A 26,845-nucleotide genomic window follows, 5' to 3' on the forward strand; every position below is an offset into this window, starting at 1 on the left:
AGACAGGTAACAACTGTCTGGAAAAACTTCTACTTCTACTACTACGCTAGCTATTAGTGGGGTTCGTACTTTTTCATGTACGTCAAAGTTTGTTCTAGAAAGTGTTTTGAATGTGCTCACATAGTTCTTGGCATTGATACTGCACCCTGAGTAGTTTACGAGGAGCTTTAGGATCCCTTGCATGTTGGAGGATGCAGCACAATGTAGAGGTGTGTCTCCATCCTATAAAGAGATTGGAAAAGATGTACTTTCCATATCACTACAAACAAAACTGCATTTTTCATGTTGTTCTTTCACTTTCAGGATATACGTCAAACATGATGAGGATGAATTAAGCATAAGCTTATTGAGACGGAATCTATAGAAATAGTGAATTCAAAAGAATCAATTGTAAGTTATAATTTCTCATGTATCAAATCAATGTCCACATAATTCATAAGCACGACAAATTTCCTTTTTTAGCGTCATGTAGTACTTGATTTTAAAGCGTACCTGATTTTTGCAGTTGATTTGGCTGCCTGCATTCAGTAGCAGTTGTACAACATCTGCATGGCCCTTCAGTACAGCCTGGTGTAGGGCACTGTTACCCTACACACCACAAATACAGCAATCATACAATTGCAAGGGAAATACATAGTATATACTAGTATTGAATTAACACCTGGCTTAAAAGTACAATGTATAATGTTATGTAATGTTGATATCTTTACATCCAGTTGTTTATAGCAATTTATTTTGATTTATAGAAAGACACAACTGTTATGAGCATGAATGTTATAACAAGGGTTAGAGTTCAATGACAAGTGTCACTGTTTAGTCTTGTTAAAAGAAATGAAATACATTAATTTTCAAAATTGCAACACTTGTAATCTACAATGTTTCAAATTTCTCAACACACCCTTCTTCACTTCACTCCTTTAGTGGTCAGTCAGGGGGTTAGTAGGAGTCTGTAATGTGGCATGACTAGTAATACTTGTCTGTCGGGATCTCCCACATTCACATCCGCGCCTCTCTTCACCAGTCTCTGTATTCTTGTCACCTCCCCTTCCTCTGCAGCCTCAATCAGTTCCTGATGAAAATGATAGAAAAAAGAATGGACTTTATTGCTCTACAATCGTACAGGGAACAGGTATTAAACAACAATTCTGAAAGTCTATATCCTACATTGCAAACTACAAAATATCATTGATAATGTTACTGTATTTGACTTCTAGACATTATGGTCATGAAATTAACATACTTTGATGATTTGGATGATTTGGTCTTGCTTTTAGAGTGAACTACAAACTCATGATGTATCTTTGGAGTAGTCTGCTTGTATGGAGATATCTTCAGAAAAATTCTTTTGAAAAAAGTACATCTACAAATATCAATCTCCTTTAATTTTTATTTGTCAGCCTAAAACATTATACATGTACTTTATACTTTCAAAGTTTGATAATAAAGTACTCCCTGCTGTTGACTTCCCAAATGATAGACTATCCAAAATGACAATGATATTTGGGGTGTATAATTGGATAGGGATTAATCAGCATCGTACACCTTCCCCCTGGCATATTGTACACAGTAATGTTTGTATTTTGACAGAAAACATGTGCACCAACAGGACCTCCCATAGAGCGGCAACAGCTGGCTCCGCCCACCCACAGTTTGATTGACAGGTGACAACTGGTCCCTCCTCCTATGGGGGGTTAATATCTACACATTGCCTCAGGTCACATGACTGAATGATCTTGATACATGATTGTAATCTATTTAGCCTGTCAACAAATGATTCAACTAGGTCTTAATTCCTATCAATGATTTCTTTTCAAGATGGTGCTTGTATATCGGTTGGAAAAAAATTAAAACTTTACTTTAATTCAAGTGGGAAACATGAAATATAAATTATTTAAAGCACTACTAGTGTCAATCAAACTATCACTGTATATAACTGATTGATTACAAGTGGGAGAACTACAATTATTGTAATATCAATCTTGTATCATACAATCATAATTATGATATGATACAATAATCTTCTAGGCCCATAATTTAAGGCAAAAAGATGACTCCTGCAACTAGGAATACACATAACCCTAACAGACTGTTTACTGCAAAGAAGTTTGCATTGAATACATGGCAAGAAATAAATATAAGTCATATACAGATGACACACTCAGTATCACACAATACTAAATTTGGTATCACCATATCTACAACACAGAGTTATCCCCATTATATCCCCTTTGAGCCCATTTAAATCCCAGCCCAGATTTTGTGGTATCATTGAATGTTGACAGAAGCTTCAGCCATTCTAGGAACTAATCTCACCTTAGTTGGAACAGCATGGCCAACTTCTGATGTCTCAAAATCACTACAACTGTGACTCTCTTGCAAAACCCCATAATTTCTTTTCCTCAACATGATACATCTATGATATTATTATTAAGATGTCAAAGCTATAGCGGTCTGGTCCAAGTGACCCTAGCTGTTACACTATAATGTCAGTATGGGTGCGCCGTGTAATCTAAGTAGGGTTCCAAGTGTAATGATCGCCAACTGAGAGGTTTCTAACCATTGATAGCGAAGTGTTTCGCTGACGTCGCGAGCGTCGGAAGAAGCAGCCTTGTGTCCCGAGGCATGTTGTGGGCACTTCCTTCGCATTCCTGAAGAAACATGAACGTGAAAGTCGTCTTAGGCCAAAGTAATGCAATTAACATACCCAATGTCACTCTTCTAGTTAGAGTCTTAGGTCTGTACAGTATTGACTTCAAATAATATTCCCCTTGTAACACTAGCAATTGTTTCTATCATAAAAAAATTCTCTTCCAGAATCATCATCATATTCACTATTAATAAAGAAAAGGTATGTACTACAATGTCAAAGAAGTGACAATTTGATAACATTCACAGTTTTATCTCTAATTTATAATCATGTCAAACAGGAATTTCAATAATTGCTCTAAAAGTTTCATGTTTTGCTCGTTAAGAGCCAATGATACTGTTTCTTTCATAACTATAAACATATATATCAACTTTTCAACATAAATTTTTACAAACAATTTATAACTTAACCATCATTTACTGATAAAAATTAGATCAATTATCTATGAACGTAAGTATAAGCATCAGATTACGGTTTATCTCACACTGCCATCACAAAAGATCATTATCAATCTGGAAATCCCTTTTATATCTACCAACAGACAAACACTACCATGTGCTCTGAATGCCCCCCAACATGCAAACATGTACATGTATATCTGTACACCCAACATGCGATCTGAGTCCCTGCCAGACATTTTCAGTGCAGGAATCTGAAGCCTCTGGTATATAAAGTTGGAGGTGACATGTGAAATATCTGCACGTACAGTTGTTGTCTTCCAGGTTCCATCCCAGCTTTCTCCTCCATGGAAGCCATGTTTGACCTATCCCGACCTTACGCACCATTTGGGTGATATTTCTTACGTCCTAGGTCCACCACACATGCTTGTCCAAGTCCTTATAGAATGACAACACATTTGTGCCATATTTTTACCCCATTCCCATGTGTTCTTCCCTTCAGCTGCCTGGAAGAATGGGTCTCACATACCGGGGTAAGGGGACACCACCACACATGCACACAGGCAATGCCCATGCTTATTACTTAGTAATTGCTAGTAACCCTGTGAGACTTAATTCCATGCTTAACTACCTCACAAGTAAAACGTGAACCACTTAAGTATAAATTGACCCACACCTACATCCTATCATATCAAAATACTGAACAAAACTGATTCAATGATACAATGTTTTTCTTGATTTTCCCTGATTTTCCCCTTAGTACTTAGTATGTATGCTGACTTTGATGCAACCATTCAAAGATTTCATAGATTCTTCACTGAAGTATGGAAAATAACAGCAAGGCCTTGTTTTCACATCAAGGGGATTTATCATGTCATAACATGCAAAATTATCATATTACAACAACACCTAGAGCTTTCAACCTATTGAAAAATGGGCTTGCAACTTTCCCCTAAAGGGCTGCCTGCCTGAACACCTAAAAGGCAAAACTACTATAATTATCTTTTATGACAAAATTGCATGTGTCCACAGTGACAAGAGAACTTTTGTTTGAAAATTTTCAAAAACACTTTTTGGTACAAAACTCAGTTAAAGTACATACTGAAAACCTTAGTCGAGCTCATTGCTGCTACCAATACCACAAATACCTTTTGTCTTTCAAGTATGTGAAAAACTAAACCTTTGGTTTGGATTTCAGACTGATGTTTTGGGGTGACATGCACCTGTTACTGTCAACATAAGATCTCATGAATATTCATGTTTGCCTCATGAATATTCATAACCATAAAGCACCTAACATTCTGGGCTGTACCATCTGGTGGCAACTTGATAGGGGGTGACTGAAAAGGGGTCATCTGGGTATTTGTTTATTTTCAGTCCCCCGTGGCTGTTGAGGCAAGTTGATGGGGTTGTTTTATGTACTTAGTGTTATAGCAACATTGGGAACAATGGTATCAGTGACTTTGAATAGTATAATTGACGTGCTTTGTGGGACAACATCTAGGGCGCAAAAAGCGTATCTTTACACATTAACAGGGCTCAAAATACTACCTGTACTACTTTTTTTTTCTGCATACCTGCATTGGTGGAGCAGACATTCAAAATTTATATAATACCAGACAAATTTTACCTGCACCACTCAGAATGTCAGTGGAAGCAACACCAAAGAGCTTTTTTTTTAAAGCTCCTTGGTAACTAGCCTGGTATCCAGTCTGATTCGTGGTCGGGGCCGCAAGAGCTCTGGCCCGCCCGCCTCACATTAGCGTCCCGGTGTGTATTTCACGAGAGATTAATTAGCCCTCCACGAACGTTGTATCCTGTTGGGGGAAACCAAATCCCGGAGCATACTGTCTCTAATTAGCGTAACACTCCTACCGGGACGGTCTGTTGCACTTGGCGGGGGAAGGTCTTAGAGGCCCCGAAGACACAACCTGCCTAAACACCCCAATACCCCCAATCACGATCAGACTGGATACCAGGCTACTTGGTAACACTAACACCAAGGACATTATCTGCCACTGCCAGTGTATAAAAAATTATGTTCTTGGTAACACTAAAATCACTAACATGCCATTAGGACACATTGACAGCCAATGCAGGTAATGAAAATCAACCTACACCTACTAGTAGTACACCAGTGGACTGGTTCAGGTAGGGTGCAAGTAGACATCAGAAATACGTGCACAGCTCAATTTTACCTGCACTATTGCATATGCAGCCTAGTCAGATTTCAAACCCTGATTAACTATGTTGTACTAAATCCATAAATCTAGAATACCAACCATATTATATCTGTACATAACGTTATATCATCTATCCTGTAAATTATGTGTGGAAAGTATGATCACATGTTCACAACCAATCACCGAGTTGTCGTCGATTTGAGACTTGCTGCACTAGAAAAATTATAGAACGAAAATTATATGCTGAATTTGTCACGGTTCCAAAATGCATAATGTTATCTCTTTCTCATAAATAGAGGGAAAACTTACCTGTAGACACGTGGTTGCAGTTGGCAGCGATGAACTTGAGGAAAACTTCGCCAGAAATTAGGAAAACTTCGTAAGAAACTTCTCTCACCAAACGTTACATCTTTGCTTTTACACCGGCACGGACTGTTGCAACGTTTTTTTAGGGGGGAAGTTAGAGACGTTTAATGTTTAGCAGTCTCTGGTCTTTAGTATGTAACAGATGTTCTAGATATTCCATTTATGAAATTTTTATCAAATCGTGAACATTTTATAACTTTTCTGAGGGAAAATCATATGTTTTGATGACTTTTCTTGTGAAAAATAATCCTTCAAGTTTCGAACCCTCTGGCAGCAATAATGAAATCGTCCAAATGTACGCACTGAACCCTGGGTAAAGCATCATGGCGGTCTGAAACGCATTTTCAAGGATTTTTGGACAAAATTGGACAGTTTTTGTACCTTTGGAGACACACTTCAGACACCACCCAAGGACACACAGAAGGTTGTGGTAGGTATCGAGTCTGGTTTCTGCCACTCCAAGCGTTTCTTTGGCGGTAAATAGGGTAAAGTTTTTGGCTCCCTCAGTCTGGGGAGGGGGGCGCTTTGTTCCGTGAATTTATATGTATACCTAGGTATCGACAGTTTATAGCAAAACATATCAGGTAAAGATGATCTTGAGCTCATTTTGACCATCCTTATAGTGCTACCAGTTCAATTGATCCCCATACGATGTGTAGACCTGCAACGACTGAACTAAACTGAACTAAACTTATTGAACGTGTCCAATATGAGTGTGCTTTAACTGTAGCTGGTGCGATCAGGGGGACTTCTTACAATTCTCTCCTCACTGAGCTAGGGTGGGAACAGCTCTCTGATCGCCGCCATATTCAGTCTCTTGTTTTATATTACAAAATCATTAACGGTCATACACGAGAATACTTAAGTGAGCTAATACCACCCCCAGTTTCAAATTCCTCTTCGTATGACCTTCGCAATAAACATAATTTTCAAGTGCCCAAAAAAAGTACTACAACCCGTTTCAAAAAATCTTTCATTCCCTACTCAACGCATCATTGGAATAACCTTAACATGGCAGACCGCTCGCTAAGTCTCCCTTGTTTTAAGAAGAAAATCATTAAATCTGTGCGCCCTGCCCCTGTTCCATATTTTAGCATAGGCCCTCGGTACACTTGCGCTCTTCTCACTCGTCTTCGTCTGGGCACTTATAATTTAAACTCAAATTTGTACACACGTTGTCTGGCAACCAGTCCTGCATGTACCTGTGGCCATCCCATTGAAAGTATCCAGCATTATTTTTTGTACTGCCCTAAATATACACAATATCGTGCCTCCCTTTTTAGCAATTTAGCTAAGTTGGTAGGATTTGACATAAACCTCAATGATCTCTCTGATGACGTTTTAGTTCATTTATTCCTTAGAGGTTCTGTATCACTATCATATCCAAATAACTTTAAACTTTTACTTTATGTTCAATCATTTATAAAGGAAACTAAAAGATTTGAGTAAATCTTTCCTATCAATTTTGTAAGTTTTGCCTGGAGTACTTTATACATTGTAACCTTATTTATTCTATTCTGTTATTATTAAGCTTTGCATGTCTGTTTTTGCATATGCTTCTGTATTTTTGTAATGTTAGATGGCGACATGAACATAAGCTCCGGCTTGAGTGTGTCGTCATCCTGTCCACTTTGTTCCTAAATGTTTTAATAAAGAAAAAAAAAACTAAATGGAGATAGCTTTGGGCACAGTTTGTTTTTGTACCATGGACTAAATAATTTTCGTTCGTGTTTGAAGACTGAAGGAACCTGAACAGTTCTGTTTACTGGTTTCTTCTTAACCCCTAGTAGTACACAAAACCTTGTTCTATTACTTCAGCTGCGAATATTACATACATGATAGTCCTCCCTTAATCGTGGCATCTCTTATGTGTAGTTATCTTGAAATTTTCGACTGTACATAATAATATCTTATTATATGTAGTTGGTCTTACAAATGTTGACTAAACTAAGTTGTACATTTCTTGTACATCTTCTGTCCGTAGAAAAATGTCGGATCACTCGATGTCGACTCCAGGCCAATCCCAGCACACCAGCAATCTGGACCAATCAGGTGACACCCTGAGCCTGAGTAGCTCCCTGAATGACAGCACGAGTCTGTCCATTTCCATGTCCTCAGACCTGTCCAAACTATCCACTCCAGGTAAGCAAAAACATTTCTTTGTGGCGTGTTCAGTTGGTTGATTGGTTTGTATAGTACAGAGTGTATTCACCCACATGGTGGTTTTTCTGTTCTTTTCTTCTCTGCGCTTTGGACAATTTGTTACAAATGCATGGTTGATCAGTTAGAATGTCAGAAGTTCTTTGAAAAGGAAATGTGGACCAGAAAATGGCAGTGGTTTCATTCTACACAACACTCTTAACTCTAAAGTTGAAAGTACTTAGAACAAATCATGTACGGGTACCCAACCGAAGAAGAAGAAAAAAAGCAGAGTCATAAATACCTTCATTCTTTTTATTAAGTGTTGTTGGTTCTTCAATAGGTTCTACAAATTACAATGTATGGCTCACTGTAAAGATTTACCTATCAACATTCAGAGCATGCAGTTATACAACCCTTTCTGTACAGTTCTATTCAAAATTATGTCGGTTTTTTCAGGTAGCGCGCCTGTTACACCAGGTACATCCAAGATGACTCCGCCCCTCCCAAGGTCAACTCCCGTCTCTTCCCAGCTCACCAAACGCCGCAGCTCCTCGCGCTCCATCAAACGGAAGAAATTTGACGACGAACTCGTGGAGAGCAGCTTGGTGAAGACCACCAAGGTCCCAGCCCGCCCAACAACGTCTACATTACCAGCAACACAAACCCCACACTCACATGTCATTACAGTTCAGCCTGAGAAGAAGAAAGTCAAGGTGGGTACGATGCCTTGCAGTACCGATTATACCTGCTAGAGGGCAGCAATGCACTGTATATGGTAATGCCGTCTGACCATGATAATTTGGTACATCGTATTTCCTTAAAAAGACTACCGGGTAGTACTCATATATTGCAATACTAGTAGTAGTTTTCTTTCAACTATCTTTCATCTGCTGTTCATGAAACTTATGAGCAAGTTTTCTTTATTTATTTTACAGGTTTCAAAATCATCACAGAAAAGGGCCAAGAAACCTAAGGTTAGCATTTCATACACTGTTCTCTTTTGTTTTGTATGGTTTCAATATTCATGATGTCAATGTGGGCAACTTGTTTACTCATAAACATTTCATTTGGGTGAATGATGTTTGTGGCTCAATTTGTCCAATCTGTATAGTTGTACAATCTAGACATTGTTTGCTTCCATTTTGTTGGACCATCTGCATTTTTTGTGAAATCTAGCTCCATTTTTCTGGACAAATATAAGATAATTTATCTGTATTTAGATTACATGCAATATACACTATGTTCCTGAAATTGAGTGTCATAGAGTTTCAGGTGTAAGAAAACATTTGCTTCATGTAGGTTTATAAATGGTTTTGAGAAATGCTGATGCTTTTAATTGTGAGATGATGGTCATGTAAACAGAGTCTAATTTTGTTGGTTCTTTTTTTTACAGCCAATCCCAGTAACTAAAGACTTGGGTAGATGGAAACCACAAGATGATCTACTTCTCATCAATGCAGTACAACAGGTAAGGACTCAGGGCTGTACCATTTGTAGATTGGGGGTGAAAAGAATGTCCCATTACCTGCTTTGTCTCTCATTGTTACCAGGCTTTCAAAAATTGTGTTTTTGTTGTTTCAGACCTGTGACCTGAAGTCAGTTCACCTGGGGGTGAAGTTTTCCTGTAACTTTACTCAGAAGGAAGTAGAGGAGAGATGGTACGCACTGCTGTATGACCCAACCATATCCAAGTAAGTCATATACATACTAGTAATGTAATACTAATAACATGGTTCTGTCTCTTGTAGTATGTCTGACATGATACGATATTTATACAGAGACTGAATTTTGTAGTATACAATGTTGCAGCACTACTTTTTACTCCTAGTTTTAAGAAATTTCTTCTTGTTTTGCTTAGAATAGATTTAGACATGTATTTAGATATGGAAACTGCGAAGCTGCCAAAGTTGTTTAGTCTTTTTCACACTGACTTATGACTTGACGTACTGTTCGTTAGACTTGCAGTCCAAGCCATGAGAAATCTCCACCCAGATGTAGTAGCAGCCATCAATGCCAAGGCACTCTACAGTAAAGAAGAGGAAAGTCTCCTGGCTAAAGTGACCTCAGTAAGTTATCAATTTTTATTGCTCCATCATTCCTGGTTCCACATACAATGTACATACATGTACAGTGTATATGGTTGGAGTATAATTTGTTTCTCACAGTTTTGTTGCTTTCATTGCTTAGTTAGGGTATCAAATATTTTAAGTTACTGGGGATCGAAGTTCTGAATCCCTTCTTGGTTCCTGTTACCATGCTGTTACAGAGAACAGCAGGACTCAGAATCAGAGCTCTCTGTTCTCCCTTAAACTTGAGGCAAACATTCAAGTATAAGGTGCAAAAATTATGTTTCTTCAGTATATGTTTCCATGCCATGTATAGTACATACTGCTGATTTTATTTACCGGTACCTATTGTTTACTTCATGCCTATAGCCCATATCCACACAGCGTTGAAATATATGGTGTATCACATGTTATCTCACTTTTTCTTCTCCAGACCAGTCAGCCCACAGTTGACATCTTTGCAGACCTCCTTCAGAAACATCCAGATGTGTTCCACCTCAGCAGAACTCCCAAGGTGCTTCACACACACTGGCTCCAAATGAAACAGTACCACCTATTGGCTGATCAAACAGGTAACAGACCAATCAGAGAGCCTGTTGCTACTTATTGTGATGTGGAACATCTAGTTTAAAAACTTCCATAATGTTCATTTTAAGGTGTACATTTACTTGACTTTTGTCCATTTTACCTACTCAATTCTGCCTTTTTTGTTTTTTCTTCTCTCTATCCTATGTTAAATTGTTACTGTACCAATATTGACTAGTAGGTTGCTTGGTGCAATAGTTAGGGATACATTTTAATTTATGTCTTTGAATGTTGTTCTTCCAGTTCAGCCCCTCCCACGCGGAGACCACATCCTCAACTTCTCTGACGCTGAAGACATGATCAACGATGAGGAACTCAAGGAAACAAAAGACGAAGTTCTGGAACATGGTAGGAATTCTTTTCTTCTTACTTTGATACTTAATCATTTTGCAGTTTCCTAGAAAATTGCCATATACAATCTGTTTTGTACCAAATAAGAGACTCACAGAAATTTTTGACCAAATTTATGCCACGCATGCAAAACAAAAATCACATGTATATGGCACTTGGGTTAGATACCTGATGAAGGCTGTGAGATTCAGTCAAAACTTTTGGTGAGTCGATTTTCTTCAGTTGAAGAACAGTTCATCTTGCATGTAATTTACCAACTCAGATTAACTGTCATGCTAGTATCTTGTACCTGCATGTTTTCTGTTGACACAGACTGGAAAAAGAAAGTTTCCAAATCCAGCGTCAGTACTAGTCAATTTTTTGGCGACACCTCAGTGGTGAAGGAATTTTTATTTCTTTTTGCTTGACCGTCTGTACTGTTGTTCCACAGAGCTGGCGATCTCAGACAGAAGACAGAAGCGGGAAATCAGGTTCTTAGAACAGGAGATTCCCAAATGGCAGGTGTTAGTAGATGCTGTCACAGGTGAGCTGTCTTTCTCTCTCTCTCTTTCAGTCAGTCTTGAAAGACCATGAGTATGACTTAAACTTTTTTTTTAATGGAGTGGTTCAATGCAAGGCCTATACGACCACTTCTCAGCATTGAACTAGAAATATGAGAGAAACATGGCTATGTCAAGACATGGCGATGAAGGTTTGATTTGAAAGCCTGTAGATTGTAGGTTGGTGGGAAACACTTGTCATGGAGGGAATTCCAAAGCTTGGCCGTACGGGGAAAGAAACTGTCACTGTAAAAAGATTTCGAACAAGGAATTTGGACGGTGAAGTTATGTGAGCTAGTGGAGAACCTAGTGGAGTGCTTAAAAGTTCTCAGTGGTGGAACTAGTTGGGTGAGTTGTGCAGAGCAATGTCCATGAAAATAAACTGTGCAAATTTGGGTGGAATGTTTCCTTTGTACTAGTCTTTTACTTTTTTAGTACATTGTTGTTTTCTGCTCCTACAGGCATCAGCCCACCAGACTTTGACAACCAGACATTGGCTGTCCTGAGAGGGAGATTGGTACGCTATCTCATGAGGTCACGAGAGGTCAGTATCATACCAGACAGTTTTCAGACATCTCTGTATATGTGGCCCTCTTGATCCACTACAGTCTCAATCACATGTATGGCTTGATCTTGAATGCTTTTTGTCTTTCTACTATTTTCAAAAACGCATGCAAAATGCTACCATATTGCAAACTTTTTTTCAAGTCTTCAGCTTACAATATATGTTACTTAGATTTTGCTCAGAGCAAATAATATATGGTCCTGTACATGTACTATAAAACAAAGTTCCTTGTATGTTCGTTGCACAAGGCAAATATCCTTATACAAGTGGCCCGGCACACAAGTATAAAACCAACTTCCTCATGCCTAATAGTACTTAATGTCCTTTACACTAGATAACACTAGGAAGATCTACAAAAGACAACACCATAGATGTGGACCTGTCCCTGGAGGGGCCTGCCTGGAAGATCTCCAGAAGACAAGGTGTCATCAAACTCAAGAACAACGGAGATTTCTTCATCATGAACGAGGGGAAACGGCCCATCTATATCGACGGGAAACCAGTCCTCAACGGGCAGAAATGGAAACTCAACAATAACTCTGTAGTAGAGGTATGGTTTTCTTTTCATTTTAAATTTACTTTCTTAATTGGCAATTTCTACACACTGATGTAAGATAGAACAGATGAATGGAAGGCTTTATCATGCTGTATTACTCCATGCCATGACAATATTCAAAGTCTTTTTTGCATTGTACATGATTATGATATCTATTCTTAGGTGGTTATCATAACGATAGATTTAAAAGCAGTTATCAGTAATTAGAATAGACACCAAAAAAGCCAAAAGACTGTAAGATAACACATGTACAATTCACAGTTAAGTTACAATATGAAACTACACAATTTTTCCTTTGCTAACAGTTCAGTATGACTCCAGAAAGACTTGCTATATATTTAAGATATAATTAAATGTAGTTTGTGACTCTTGTTATGTTACACTTTTCTGTTGAGGTATTTTCAGTGAATGTTGTTTTTACTTTCAGATTTCGTGCTTGCGGTTCATCTTCTTGATCAACCAAGACTTGATCAACGTGATCCGAGCAGAAGCAGCGAAAATGGCTCAGTGACAGAACACAACATTAGCTGTTGTTGTATATAGATGGAAATAGCCTTCCCTGTAAATGTACATAGTAGTATACAATCGTTCTTGTGAAATACTATTTTTACTATTAAACATCTTCATTAGTAAGGATAAAAAGAACAGAAAAAGCGTGTCTCCATGTAGTCCTTGAAAAGTCTAAGAATTTGTGTAAAAAGTATCAAATTGTGTCAGTTACTAGAATTATGTTTGTATGATACATATACATAATGTCCATTGTTCTGAGTATTGTTTGAGTTTGTATTTTGTTTTTTCTGCTTTATAGAAATGTGTTGTTTTCAAGGAAATAAAGCAGAGATTTAATATTTGACCACATTGAATTCATAGTTTTTATTTGTTTCAACTTATGTAGTTTTCTCAGATAAATACTTACGCAGAATATTCAATATATAGAAAATCTACAATGCAATGGAAATGTACACCAACCAAACTTTTTGAATACTTAATTTCACCAAATCCCTTGAAACATATATGGGAAGTGCTAAGATATATATTAAGTAAACATAAATACTTTCAAATTGCAACTCTTTTTAAAAACAGTACCTTTTTGAAGCTTACATAACACACCATATTTTCTATACTTGTGGTATAAGGCGATGGTTTGTATGTGCACATAAGTCTGGCTATGTGAATGAACTGGCACATGTGAAGGTGTGGACTCCAGTTGCAGTGTTGTTGTAGGCCTCACATCGTCCAAAGGTATGAACTGCTTCTAAATACACATCAGGCAACAAATCTTCAATGGTCTCCACCTGGAAATAAGAGAACTGGGTTTAATACTGTAGATTGTGACATTTTTGCTTTGTTTTTAACCAAAAAAACACATGCTTTGGCACCACAATCTTTTGATTTTCACTGTGCACAAAACTTAAGTGCTGCAAAATCAAATCAATTTGCAGTACACTGTGTCACTTCACAAGAAGTGAAGCACTGTACAGCCTTACATGTGTGTATCTTATTTAGTCAGAATACCGGTATTTGCAATATTAGCTCCATGATGAACTCAACATAAAAGAGTCTACCACTGCCTCATAGAAAATGGTGTTGTATTTTTTTTGATTTACAAAAAAAGAAAAACAATGACTTTATAAAATGTTCAGAATTCTCCCTAGTTTCATTTGTGGACAAAAAAATGTCTTCAGTCCTAAATGTCCATAACAATTTTGAGTAACGGTGACTGACCGGTAAGTTGTTTATTTCTTCCACAGTTAGCCAGCCATCCCTGTTGGTATCCAGGCCTTTAAACACCCAGTCAGTGATGACCACTTCATCATAGATAACCTGGGCTTGTACCATGTCTTTGGGCAGTTTGCCACCATATTCTTCAAGGTACACTCTGATGACATATCTGCAGACAAGAAACAAATTTATATTGGTTTCATTCGAAGAACACTTCGCAGCCAGAAGGCTGAATTACATGTCCCATACATTTTTAAAGGGGTAAAACGAACTTTGTGACACAAATTCAACCCGAAAGTGTCCTTTTTTTGGCTACACCTCAAGGTTGGAGCCTACTTTTTCACTTTGAAACTAACCGGTTAACCTATGTCTTGACTTGAGCTTGCTGTCAAAGATTTCAGTCACTTTTCCAACTTCTGATGCACTCTCACTGATGGTTGACCAAGGTATGTACTGTATGTGTAAAAATACAGAGCGGCATGGAGAGAGAGAGGGGACTTGGTCCAGGCAACTCGCCCGACCTGATGATGCTGATGATTTAAAATACAGTGCATGTACAGTGATAAATGTTAGACATCCAGGTAATCAGATGTGTGCTGAGATAACAGTTCCTCAACAGCATATGTTTCAGGTTAATCCCCCAGCAGATCTTTTGGTGGTTTGGTGGCAGACAGTTACCATTTGCCACCCAAGTACAACGCATGCATTTGACAAATCCACCTTATATATTTGAGTTATCTAAAGACATATCTAATTGCAAAGAAAATCATCACTACATGTACCTTATTTGCTCTCCTTGCTTTAACTCCAGTTCACTAAGCCGTACAGGTGTTTGACTGTCTCTTGCAGTACAGTCGGAGTAGTCAAATGAAGATATGGGTGTCCACCAGATGTTGACCGCTAAGTTCCTCCCATATGACTGTACGAAATGCAGCCAGCGGTGCGGTAGGTAGAGACAGTCTCCCCGCTCGATTCGTGCTGACCACCATGGGATGGTACGCAGGCTTGGGTATTTGTACATGTCCACCCTTACATACGGTGAGAAAAGAGATTAAAGTTGAAGTCCTGCTTCAACAGACTACATGGCGATACAAATAACACCTAATGAAACCATTGAACAAAATGGGCATCAGGGCGACTAAAAATGCCTGATTTTGCCTTACAAAATGAGGCATGCAGGCCCTCATAAAGAAATACACAGAAGGGAAGTCTTTTTACCTATCGACATCGACTGAAAAGTCTTCAGTGCCATCCGTGTGGTGCAGCAGTGTGTGTCTCCCCACCTCGCTGTCCACCAGTAGCCAGTCTTTCCTCCCACTGTACATACAGATGATGTTCTCCATGTTGTCCATGTGGAAGGTGGACTTGGTCCCTCCGCTGGACATCCAGATTCTGATGTCGTGAAGGTGCCGGGTGAAACCACCGCAGGACAGGCACGGGGGGAGGTACACCTCTTCCATCATACCCTGGGTGTATGAATTTCAAGGCAAAGCAGTCATCATCAACTGAGGTGAAGCGTGATACTTTTACAAGTACATTTGTACATGGTGATAGTACAATATGGTTTTGCTAGAACTCACCTGTCACCCCTACTCTTAAGTGTGCTGGGTTCTTTTATATGCAGGAGTTTCACATCTGAGGATGATGTCAGAGGCTTCTTCTTAGCTGCCTTTACATCCCCAACCAAACTAACTACAGCCCCAACCTGCTGTGCCCAATAGAATGGTAGTTCCCAAACGCTTGTTGACTATCAAAATGCATGAAGGAGAACAAAAAGAATCTAGAAAGCAAAACCAAAGTCTTCTTAACACCTCCTTTAATAGACTTATAAAATTCATTTGTATTCTATATTTCAATGCTGTCAAAGTAGAGAGTATAGTGTGCTAAATTGTGTCAGCTTAGCTATGCAGAAAAATTCATTCTCACCTTTGGCAGTCGATCGAGCATGTACATCTCGGATTGGTTATACTGTTGCAAGAATTCATCCATACGCATGTCTTCCCTATAACTGTCGGCACGTTCCTTTTTAGAGGAATCAACCTCTGCCTGCGATAGTAGTAAATAGACAATTGAATATTTTCAGATGTCAACAAAATGCTGTTACTTTAATGGTGTACATTCAGATTAAACTTTATTTTGTAACTGCAATATTATTTTATTCTACATTTATATTTCGAGGATTGGGCAAAAAGTTATAAAACTTATCTCAGCCCTCTCCTCACACATAAAAGGAAACAATAAAACAAAGTAATAATAAGAAGAAGAACAAATGACAAAGGTACATAATGAGCTGGTGTACAAATCAAAATCAATCAACTAAATCAACTGCAATATTACTATCTTTGCATCATTTTTGTTCATTCAATATCAAAATGCAGTCAACCAACCTTAGAAAAACGTTGAAAATGTGAAGTTAAAAATTACCTCTTCATTCGCGTGTCGCTGGCCGAGGTACCGATCCGTCCATCTGTGGTAGGCGGGGGACAGTCGCGCCGCGCCCGACAACACCACCGGTCTGCCCGGCAGAGCGTAGCGCTGGTAGAAGTCCTCCGGGGACGGCAAGGTGTCCAGCGATTCAATCTTTTTGATTGGGAGAAAATGATAAAAATTGAGCTGATCCTTTTCTGTGTACGCCAGTCTATGGAAGTATTATCACATTTAATAATCTCAAACAATCTAGAAATACGATGTTATATTAAACTTGCAGGGCTTTGGCCAATTTTCAAAGCATGAACACTTAAACTCATAGTGACAACATATCATAAGTCTCCTCTAGAATCCTTTGCTTAATTGCAGAAAAATATATATGCCAAATGTTGCAAATATGTATTTAGTTTGTCTGTCTGTCATAAAGTTGCATAGAATATATCACGACAAACAACAAAATGGACAATTTTTTAAACAATCTAACACATCTTCTGTTTAAGATTCATTGCACTTGAACTCTACATGGGATATCGGACTTAGAACATGGAATGTAACAGTTATATCTACTGCTAACTTTCAAGATAAAGTTACCTCAAAACAATATACATATGTATATAGGCTTTAGCGTAGCTTATTACGCAGGGTAATCAGTATCAGCAAACTATCTTAGCCGTGGTGACTCTTAACTCGGGCTTACACTGCATTACCCTCAGCTTGCTACAAACTTTCGTACCTGGCCTGAGGGGGGTCGGTGCCGTCCAAGTGGCTGCAAGTGTCCCGGTGGATTCCTCGTCTTGCACGGCACAAAACACCATACCAAAAGTACAACAGTAACCACATGCAGCATGTCTGGATTATGTTTACAAATGTGGCCGGGGAAGGAGGAAGTTACACCGTGAGATCGCGGCCACCCGGAAGTTACACTCGAACAAATTCTGTACTGAGAAAAATGACTAAAACAGAAATATTGGTCTCAGTTGTTCCTCAATATACTCCAAATGACCGAGCAATTCGTGAAAACCAAACACTTTTGCCACATTTACGTCCAAGTAGGCAAAACAGATCTAGAAACACAGCTCTACACTTGGCCCTTGGAAAAGTTGTAACTGATTAACAGGTTGTTCCAGTGGTAACAGTTGCGCCCTCAAACGGCACACTATAGAACTGCACGACAAGTTTCGATCATATGTCAATGACAACACAAACTATCTCCGACTGAGAACCAGTTTTACGGTATTCAGTGATATCTTTCCTGGTAGGTTTTCGCGTTTAATTGTAGGGAAATTTTATTTTTACACCACCACCCCCCCTTTTTGTAGAAGGTTGGAACATTGCCAAAGTTCTGAAGTTCGTTTGCACAGTGTGGTAAAAGGTCAGAGAGCACAAAACAACGTTCTTTTTAGGATCTTGTTATACTGATGCTAAAAACATCATTACGACTTAAAAATTTCTGCAACTTCTTTTGAATACTTTTTGATTTCCTAAAATAACTAAGGATGTTACTTTTTTTGTTTGCCACCGCACCCGCCTACTACTAATACGCACCGAGCACTGCGTAGGCGTTTCGCTTCCTGTTCTCGGTTGGACATTATGACAAGGAAGTTTCACTTTTAAATCAGAGCATATCACACAACAGTCGGGCAGAACTTGTCTTCTTACGTTGTACGCTTGTGTCGTGAGAGTAACTTCACGGGAATACGTGTACGTGCTGCCGTGCTTTTTCACCGTCGGTCACTCTGTATACGGTTTAAAAATGGGAGAAACGTTTCCGTATTTCCGTCTGTGCTTTCTTACCCTTGCAGTGCTGTTTGTAACAGGCGGGCTGCCACGAACCATGGCCTATACTGGTATGTACATACATTTTCTACACCCTAAATATCTCCTAACATATGCTGCATTCTTACTCGTACTGAAAATCTTTATGATTGGGGTGAAATCGGAGAAGAAAAGTACACCAGGAAGTTGTATTTTTTCTTAATTATTGGTTCTATAAGAAAATGGCTGCAGAAAGATTTAAAAGAAAAATAGTATTAACTGTTGACAAGAAAAAAGGCGATGACATTTTCAAACGCATCCTATGATGATACTTTCTGACCTATTCTTGTGGTCGCACAGTTGCAGTGTTTAAATAGCGTGACTCCTATTGAGTTAACATTTCCTGTGGGTGCACGTGTACAAATACGTGCTCACAAACACGTACTATGTGTACAGAGTCGTCGATCCTATCTCTGAAACGCTGACTCACGTAGATTTAACTTAGTTGCAAGCAAAACGGAACTGCATTGGAGAAAATAGAACTTACGTTGCAAGACTAGCCACATGCGTTTCCGTTGAATAAACATGACTTGTACTTTCATTTCCGTGTTGGCTCGTACCTTCGCAATCTGTGGACAGCTGATACAATGGCACGTCATTGTACACATGTATTTCTTTTTTTTTCAGATTTTGACAGTAACGATCATCTCTGTGATGAGAATAAATAAACAAGTAGTTGCTAATCGTGTGCACATTTCTGTTTACGTTTATTGGCGTTTCGTTTGCAGACATATGAAATGCTACAGCATTGGGTTTCAGTTTATTTCAGCCAGTTGTACATGTGTCTTTTTAAGCTTGGGTTGATGGTCTTTTTTTGCCAGATAATCTCTGACCTGACTTCAGCTGAAAGCACCACGTAATAATAACACAGTTTCTTATTTTGTAATTGTATCAGTTGCAACATTACCAAACTATGTTGATCATTTTATGTGCATTCATATCTGGTATCTAATGTTTGCTTGATGGCTTTCTTAGGATGTCCATTAGTGTTACATACATGTCATCAAGTTTTTTAATATGTAATCACTTGTGCAATTCAGCCAACAATGCATATGGCTGCCAATCAATGTGAATAAACAATATCGTTAATTACTAGTATCTTTACCGAAAAAAAAATCAAATTTTGATACACTTCAGAACTAGAGTACAAATCGTGACCAAAATGCCATCTTCTCCACGCTGTGTTTTCTACCTTATTTCTAGGATGCCCAGTTGTACGACTGTCTGGGGAATACGACCATCAAAGTTATCGGATGACAACCTACAGGGTAACAAGTCAGACCATCGCAGACAGACCAGTGTACGAGAGTGAGACAGCAAACAACTTCTTGTACTACCTGGAGTTAGATAATGTGATTAATGGTTGGGTTGTCGGGTTCACACCTGGAGGAAGGAACTACAGGCTTGTGGCACTTGACAGTGCAACATTTCCCGAACTAATCAGTCCAGGAACATTTCAAGTATTTTCGGTTTCACACCAAGGCTTTGTTTTGGCTCCAAATCTACGTGTCTCCTGTTCAGGTATGGGCTTCTCTTTTTACATAAGTAATCTTAACCAAAGTAGGTGCGTGTAAAGTGGATAATTTGTATTCAATTTTATTTGATTCACAACTATGTATACGAACTCATCTTCATGGCCCCCAAAAGTTGTTAATCATTGTTATTTCCCCTACATTTCACGAGCAATACATAACCTGGCCATATGATATGATATGATATGATATGATATGATATGATATGATATGATATATGATATGACATGACATGGAGCCTGTGACATGATATGATTCGATGATATATGATATGATATATATGATATGACATGGTGTAGCATGACCTGCTATGATATTAACTTACACATTCTAATATTCCTGAATATCTACAGTTCCCGGATATATCGGGTGCTTCTGGTACTCGTCTGTATCTGGTAGACAGTTGCAGTGGACAGGTAGCTACATAACCATAGACAACTGTAAGCTGAGCTGCAGAGCTGGAAACTTCCCATACACAGCACTTTTTGGACGGGAATGCTGGTGTGCAACTCAGATAGCATCAGACGCTACAAGAGCAACAGGGGGCCTCTGTGATAGGCCATGTGCAGGGAATCCCTCGCAGTTTTGTGGACGAAGAGACAATCGGCTGTATATAGAAGTTTATGAAAGTAAGTACGAATGTATCAGCCCCAATTCGGCGATGCTTTTGAACTCACATTCAGAAAATCCCCGAGTTACTAAAATAAGCAGGCTTTTATCTTTTATATATTCGAACCATGACAATCTTTTTTTATTCATATTTTCATGCGAAAGCTTTTTGCATACAAGCGTACTTAGCTTAGCAGCTAAATGCTCGCATTTGCAACTTTAATATATAGAGCGAAGATTATTTTAATTTATTCAACTGTTTGTTTCAGCTATCACCGACTGTGGCCCCGTGCCCGTGACTCCAGGCGTGATCTCTGTACGTCCTTCTGACGGAGCTAATGTGACAGTTGGACATACAGCAGAAGTGAACTGTTGGACTGGCGTCACAGTAACCCTACAGTGTCTTCAAAACGGCAGTTTCAACTCTTCAGGCCCTTTCTGTCCAGGTTTGTACGGTGCCCCCTATTCAAAATACAATTCAATCTAGCTTCCATAGCATGCCAGAAACTGGGGGTTTGGGGGGTCTTCATCTTCTTCTTTGGGGGCTTTTATGTGCTATTTTCTGATTTCTGACAACATAGCCGGCCAGGTTGAATTACCCCCGTTAGAACTGGGCTAATCATAAAACAGCCGAAGACCACCAAACCCCCAGTTCTATAAGCCTGCTACGGAGGCTAACTCAATCAAAGTTTTAACATTTTGTCTGAGATATATGTTTTCTTGTTAGTAACACCTGGAATGATGGCTGAGATATAACTCACTTGTTAGAGCACACTTATTGATAAAGACTGGCTGGTTATTTTCATCTGCAGAGCTATAGATCTAGAATGATAAAGATGTCTTGAAAGTAGTAGGTCAATCGCACCCGTAGCTGTACCTTTCTGGGTGCTTTTAAGAAACGGTACGGATAACAAACATACTCAGCTATAGTTAGTTTACAAGGAAAGAGAGAGGGAAACAAGAATAAATATGTCACGTTATATGGCTGTTATATACAAACGTCAAGGTAGTTGCTAACAAATTTGAATAGTGCAACTGGTCGTCCACTTTAGATATCGACCAATTATTATTTTTTTCCTTTCAAGAACCAACGACAGCCATCATGGAGACATCAGTCGGCTCAACAACGGACTCAGACCCTCACGTTGGCGACCGCTCAGGTATGAGCTATACCTGTAGCTTATTTGTTAACTTTGCCACATAACGATTTCTGTTCACTTTGCATGCAAGGCACAATCTAGGAGCAGACGCTTGTAACATTTTATGGAGACTTTCTTTCATAGGGGTTGGCTATGGATATGCCTGCTTGCTTCTATACGGAAATGTGACCACCGCCATAGAGAAAATGTAAAGTCGTAGCAAATACGTACCTGCTGTGACAGATGCATGCACTTGAACATTCCTGCAAGTAACTAGGGGCTGAAACTAATCTACTGATTGTCATCAAGTTTTTCTATTCTATATGTAAAATCATACATGTGTCCTATAGGCAACGATGATTAGAAAGCTATTAGTAAGATCATGACATTAAATTTGTTTTAACACATTTTGCAGGTGACATGTCCACAAATATCATCCCCATTGTCGGAGGTCTAGTCGCGGGTGTGGTTTTTATCGTGATCGTTGCAGTTGCCGCTTTCTTCCATGTCAGAAAAAGGTACTAGTTTCATTTTAGTTTCAATAGGTAACAGTATAGTGTGTATGTAGTAGTCCAAACGATGCGTTAATTCTATGTCGATAATTTACATGAAACCGATATTTGTTTATTCATCTATGAATCTCTAGGGTGGTTCCTTCGGTTATATATCAATCAATCAAACTTTATTGCACAACAGTTGTCACAGGTACAATGTATGGCAAGTTCTTCTGAGGTACAACATATCAAACTGATATCTACTCTACTAGTATCTATAGCGGAGCTCTTATTAAAAAGCACTTGTGCTCGCGCATTGTACAGATGAGTTGAAATCAGGGCAATATTTCCTCTGTCTGTTGTATTACATTATACTTCTTTTCTTTTGCTCCTTTCTTATCTAGAAATGCAGGCTTGGCTCAAGAGACCCCAGCTTCCTCCCATGGGAGGACAAATATGGACACCAGCACCTATTATGAGCCTGTCATTACCAGTGATGTGGTTCTAACGCACACTGGAGCCCAGTACCTCCCCAACACTACCGATCACACAAGGGCTCCTACAAACGCCGAACCACACTATTCCACCATTCCCGAGTACTCCTCTATCGACGAAATGGACAGAAAAGGCGCAGTGACAACAGAAACAAAGAACAACAACCTGGACCAGCTCTACAGCAAACCTGTCAAGAAAGCGAAGAACAAGAGCGAAGAAGGCATGGTGGACAACGTTTTGTACGTCAGGTCTGATGACGTCACTGATGGAGGAGGAGCCATGGACTCTAACAGTCGTTACGTGGACAATGATCTGTATGGCTGAACAACTGATATGAACATCAGGTCTTTCCATAAAAACTGTGCACGAACTTGGGAAATCATTGCTTTGAAACGCTTTTACCTACATGCTTACTTCATTTCACAACAACAATGTGGAAAACTTTATTGTACAACAGTTGTAACAGGTACAATGTATGGCAAGGTCTTCAGAGGTACAGTACTACGAATCAAGATAATCTACCTTAACGTCTACAGTAATGCTTATAAGTTGTATGTATCAAGACTAACACTACATGTATATGCTATTTCATATAGATGATACAATATTATTACAGGGCTGTATCGTTGTTTCTTCTGGATATGGAAGTTTGAATGGCTGAGCTGTCATTTATCTATACTTGATGTCGTTTGCGCTTTTTTTTAGCCCCAGGCCTTGGATGTTACACCCCTTACGAATTCAGAAATTTAATGCACACCTATACTCTTCAAAACTAGACCACCAGTACTGGATATAAGACTTACATGGCTTTTATACACTTCCGCTGTTCGCCTCCCGTGACAGGCACATGTATATATTTCTTTGAAAAAATACATTGTCACTTATCATCACGAGTCACGTCCCTCAATTCTCAGAAATTACTGAGCGTTTTACAGACCATACCCAAATATGACAATGGTTAGTCGGAAATGACCAGTCGGGCGTGGATCTTACCGGAAACATTTCTTGGGTGGACAGAGCAGAACAAGGTGACCTGAAATATTGTATAAGGACTACAATCTTAGACAATATCGAGGAATTAAGCTGAAATACACATACGAGGGGCTGGTCAAATTAGGTCAGTTTACCGTACTGGTCCAGGGCGATACCACCAGACCAAATAAACAGAGTGAGTCTTCGTAGTCTTCGTGACTGAACCATTGGAGTGTAAACAATAACGAGGGTTAAAGTTCATAGGCAGTTTTTCAACAGTCAGTAGTATCGTACTCTTACACTGTACAGACACCCGTGCTCTTCTTGTGTTCAACGTTAACCCGACGGACTCCTAGGACTAGTTATGTACGTATTAACCGACAAAGAACCACCTACAACGACACCTGCTGTTCAACACTTGATAGAACGTTGAGATTTGACGACGTCGCTTTCCCAACAGATTGTTTGGAATCATGGCAGGCTGTTCGGCAAAGTGTACCGCCATAGTGGTGTCCTGCGTCGTTTGCTACGTCCTGGTGTCCATCCCGCTAGCCCTCGGGATCCTGGGCGTTTTGGAGCCGAGGCGACAGGGCTTCTTCTGCGGGGATGAGAGCATTTCCCTCCCGTATGCCGGGGACACAGTCTCGCTGGGTGCAATGGTGGGCGTGGCGCTAGGCGGCGCTGTTCTCGTCGGTCTCGCCGAAGGTGTCTTTGCAAAGGTACGATCAAGTCCTTGCTAAGGTTTAATATCAATATTAATATCAATGTGTTAAACGTTTCTTCATACAGTAGTCCTCGTATGATGAGTAGCTGGGAATTGGGAAATGGTGCTTTTTCTGTTATTGTTTTTTTTTTTAACCTTCAATGTACTACAAGGGATGATGGGGCTGTCCAAGGACGTTTTGACAGCTACAAAAACTAATGCCTATATATGTTGAATAAATGCTACGCAAACTACCGTAATGCTATACAATCAAATCCAATCCAAAACGTTTCCTTTATCACCAACATTATTCTATTTGACTATATCTTTTCAATTGCTTTTTACAGACTAGGGGTCTGAAGCCACCTGCAATTTTTGTGAACAGTTTGATCTGTGCTGGGATGCTGCTGTTTATCATGGCAGCGGCAGGCTCGGCAGTGTACGGCGCGAAGTTGTCCATGGGGGTGCTTCGTCCGCACTTCCTGGCAGTGTGTAAGGTAACGCAGACTGCGAGTATTCGTGTCAACTGTTGTTCGTTTGTGTTACTATGTTATGGTATGGAAGACATAAATAATTGGTATATAATTCCAAAATAAAACCATTTTAAAGGTCTGTTTTTAAAAAAAAACGTCCGGGGGTATTTTTCTACCTCCGTACTATTATGTTAGTACATTTGGCCCGAAGATTAGAATCTAAATGAAAAAAATTAGTCCCAAAATCAAAATTTGAATGAAGAAATTGAATCTATTAAATGGAATGACTGTAAGAGGAGAAACATGTCTACATGAGAGAGAAAAATATATATTTCATCCATACCTATGGTATGCAGTGAACTACAATTCATCCGAAAGGCAATACAGTGATTCCAAATATTAGAAGAAAAGTTAAGATTCTGGTAAATCTTTTTTTCAACTTTTCCGCAGGTCAACGTCACGTTCACCTGCACACCTGGTACCTACGTCACAGAAGACGTGTGCACAGGTGATGCCGACGTCATCAGAGAGGCCCGGTCGTCCTTTCCATCCGGACATGCCGGAATAGCCGGCTGCCTGGCCGCTTACGTCGTGTTATACCTGCAACATCGTGTCCGGAACAAGAGCTGGGTTTTACCGAGGGTGGCGGTGCAAATCGGGTTAGTCTTGGGAGGTCTGTACGTTCTGGGCAGTAGGGTGGCCGATCACCAGCATCACCTGGCGGACGTGATCGGAGGTGCAGTTGTGGGAGCTGCGTTCGGTGCGGCTGGGATGTGTGTGACCAAAGAACTCACCAAAGCAACTGGTAAGAGAGGAGACACTGGCGTTCGCTTTGCAAGAGAACAGGAGACTGCAGATGAACTATTAGAGATTTCCAAGATGTAATCTTAATATCCTAATGTCAATCAGTATATAATAACATGTGTACAGTATTTGGATATCTGGCATGAGAAAAGCATGTAATGATATACCCTTATAATGTTCTAACCAAGAAAAACACAGAAGACACTTTTTCATTGTTAATATTGACCTTTACTTTTGATGCAGAGTAACTTGCTCTATCTACAAGTGCGTTTAGTCCATGAGAGATGTTGGTTTTAGATCCATTGATTTATCAAATGACGAAGAGACCAAGATATTACAATCAATCATTTCACAATTTGGATCTGAGAAAAAAGCTAGTCCCAAAGTTGGCAACAACCGACATTTCTTCAGAAATATACATATTGGCATTGTTTGCTTGTAGCATTTTCTAACACATTTACTCATGCATTTGTAATATCTTTTCATCACACTACATTAGTACAAGCAAATCAATTGTGAAAGCAGAAATAAGCATGACTATATTTGCCTACCACCTACACAAAAATTGGAGAAGTACATTTTTATGTAACATTCCCAGATGATACAGAAAATGCATAATAACATAATATTTTCTATAATAATAATGCGGCTCATTCACTTCTATGGATATTTGCACAGGTATATACTTGCAACAGGTAAAAATTATCCTCTTTTCGAGTATAGAATGTAGTTGAAATATTGGTTATCACAAACCTGTCACCTGTTATAAATACTACCGCCTTGTTACATACATACCCATTATACTTATACATTAGTCTCCTATTCACTCCTACTCATCATATCTAGGTGGTATAAGCTAACTGATAAATGTGTTATACCACACATGTTGATAATGTAGATATGTTTGTCATCTTTTTATACTTGGACCTTAGAGTTAGACTATAACCAAACCAAGTTTGTGAGCTACACAATACAATCAAGCATTATCACCTATTGTTCTTACTAAAGCATGATTTGCAAAAACTTATACATGTACCTTCCTCATAGGACCATTTTGATAATCAAATTATCAGTATTGTCAAGCAAGCCATCACATCATTTTCAAAGGTGTTATCACCCTAAGTTATTTCATAACTTTAAACCAATTATTTGAATCAAACAAAGGACAACATGGAGTTGCAAGCCATTTCAATGAACTTGTACTTGTTGACCAGTTCAAAAGTGCTCACAAACATGAAAGGAATGATCATGTATAGAGAACA

At 39.1% G+C, this 26,845-nt stretch overlaps 4 protein-coding genes across 4 annotated transcripts in view; 2 read left to right on the forward strand and 2 right to left on the reverse strand.

Annotated features, from left to right (window-relative positions):
* LOC109465225 (serine/threonine-protein phosphatase 6 regulatory ankyrin repeat subunit B-like) overlaps positions 1-3,433 on the reverse strand; it is an 11,223-nt gene extending 7,790 nt beyond the window's left edge. The window contains exons 1-5 of the mRNA XM_019762369.1: positions 3,354-3,433; positions 2,558-2,648; positions 974-1,069; positions 493-588; positions 121-222 (exon numbers count right to left, since the gene is read on the reverse strand). Coding sequence (XP_019617928.1) covers positions 121-222; positions 493-588; positions 974-1,069; positions 2,558-2,648; positions 3,354-3,403 — 435 coding nt within the window. The 5' untranslated portion in view covers positions 3,404-3,433. The remainder of the gene's footprint in view (positions 1-120; positions 223-492; positions 589-973; positions 1,070-2,557; positions 2,649-3,353) is intronic.
* A 2,467-nt stretch (positions 3,434-5,900) lies between these two features.
* Positions 5,901-13,249, forward strand: LOC109465435 (microspherule protein 1-like). Its single transcript, XM_019762705.1, has 13 exons — positions 5,901-6,024; positions 7,579-7,736; positions 8,193-8,449; positions 8,672-8,710; positions 9,130-9,204; positions 9,318-9,427; positions 9,694-9,802; positions 10,236-10,374; positions 10,631-10,735; positions 11,169-11,261; positions 11,739-11,821; positions 12,177-12,392; positions 12,826-13,249. Exons 2-13 carry the CDS (start codon positions 7,583-7,585, stop codon positions 12,907-12,909), a joined length of 1,464 nt encoding a protein of 487 aa, XP_019618264.1. The 5' UTR covers positions 5,901-6,024; positions 7,579-7,582; the 3' UTR covers positions 12,910-13,249.
* A 28-nt stretch (positions 13,250-13,277) lies between these two features.
* On the reverse strand, positions 13,278-17,669 carry LOC109465436 (lysine-specific demethylase 8-like). The gene is made up of 7 exons (XM_019762707.1): positions 17,281-17,669; positions 16,545-16,700; positions 16,047-16,166; positions 15,339-15,586; positions 14,903-15,148; positions 14,124-14,289; positions 13,278-13,693 (listed from the first exon to the last, which is right to left on the reverse strand). Exons 1-7 carry the CDS (start codon positions 17,392-17,394, stop codon positions 13,565-13,567), a joined length of 1,179 nt encoding a protein of 392 aa, XP_019618266.1. The 5' UTR covers positions 17,395-17,669; the 3' UTR covers positions 13,278-13,564.
* Positions 17,670-18,094: 425 nt separating this feature from the next.
* LOC109465227 lies at positions 18,095-26,138 on the forward strand. The gene is made up of 10 exons (XM_019762370.1): positions 18,095-18,394; positions 19,566-19,883; positions 20,248-20,523; positions 20,773-20,949; positions 21,589-21,663; positions 22,058-22,160; positions 22,541-22,954; positions 24,055-24,322; positions 24,654-24,803; positions 25,230-26,138. Exons 1-10 carry the CDS (start codon positions 18,301-18,303, stop codon positions 25,662-25,664), a joined length of 2,310 nt encoding a protein of 769 aa, XP_019617929.1. The 5' UTR covers positions 18,095-18,300; the 3' UTR covers positions 25,665-26,138.
* Positions 26,139-26,845: the final 707 nt, after the last annotated feature.

The sequence above is a fragment of the Branchiostoma belcheri genome, unplaced genomic scaffold (genome assembly GCF_001625305.1).
Source record: "Branchiostoma belcheri isolate BF01 breed outbred unplaced genomic scaffold, Haploidv18h27 scaffold15, whole genome shotgun sequence".
NCBI classification, from domain to species: Eukaryota; Metazoa; Chordata; class Leptocardii; order Amphioxiformes; family Branchiostomatidae; genus Branchiostoma; species Branchiostoma belcheri.

Bases quoted from the DNA above. Each gene is read 5' to 3' on its own strand.
- LOC109465435 (XM_019762705.1), top strand. From the start codon at position 7,583: ATGTCGGATCACTCGATGTCGACTCCAGGCCAATCCCAGCACACCAGC. The intron at 9,428-9,693 runs GTAAGTCATATA...ACTGTTCGTTAG, and splicing joins TATGACCCAACCATATCCAA to ACTTGCAGTCCAAGCCATGA. The intron at 12,393-12,825 runs GTATGGTTTTCT...TTTTACTTTCAG, and splicing joins ACAATAACTCTGTAGTAGAG to ATTTCGTGCTTGCGGTTCAT.
- LOC109465436 (XM_019762707.1), bottom strand. From the start codon at position 17,394: ATGCTGCATGTGGTTACTGTTGTACTTTTGGTATGGTGTTTTGTGCCG. The intron at 16,167-16,544 runs GTAATTTTTAAC...CTACTATCGCAG, and splicing joins AGCGACACGCGAATGAAGAG to GCAGAGGTTGATTCCTCTAA. The intron at 14,290-14,902 runs GTACATGTAGTG...TCTTGTCTGCAG, and splicing joins AAGCAAGGAGAGCAAATAAG to ATATGTCATCAGAGTGTACC.
- LOC109465227 (XM_019762370.1), top strand. From the start codon at position 18,301: ATGGGAGAAACGTTTCCGTATTTCCGTCTGTGCTTTCTTACCCTTGCA. The intron at 19,884-20,247 runs GTATGGGCTTCT...GAATATCTACAG, and splicing joins TCTACGTGTCTCCTGTTCAG to TTCCCGGATATATCGGGTGC. The intron at 21,664-22,057 runs GTATGAGCTATA...CACATTTTGCAG, and splicing joins TCACGTTGGCGACCGCTCAG to GTGACATGTCCACAAATATC.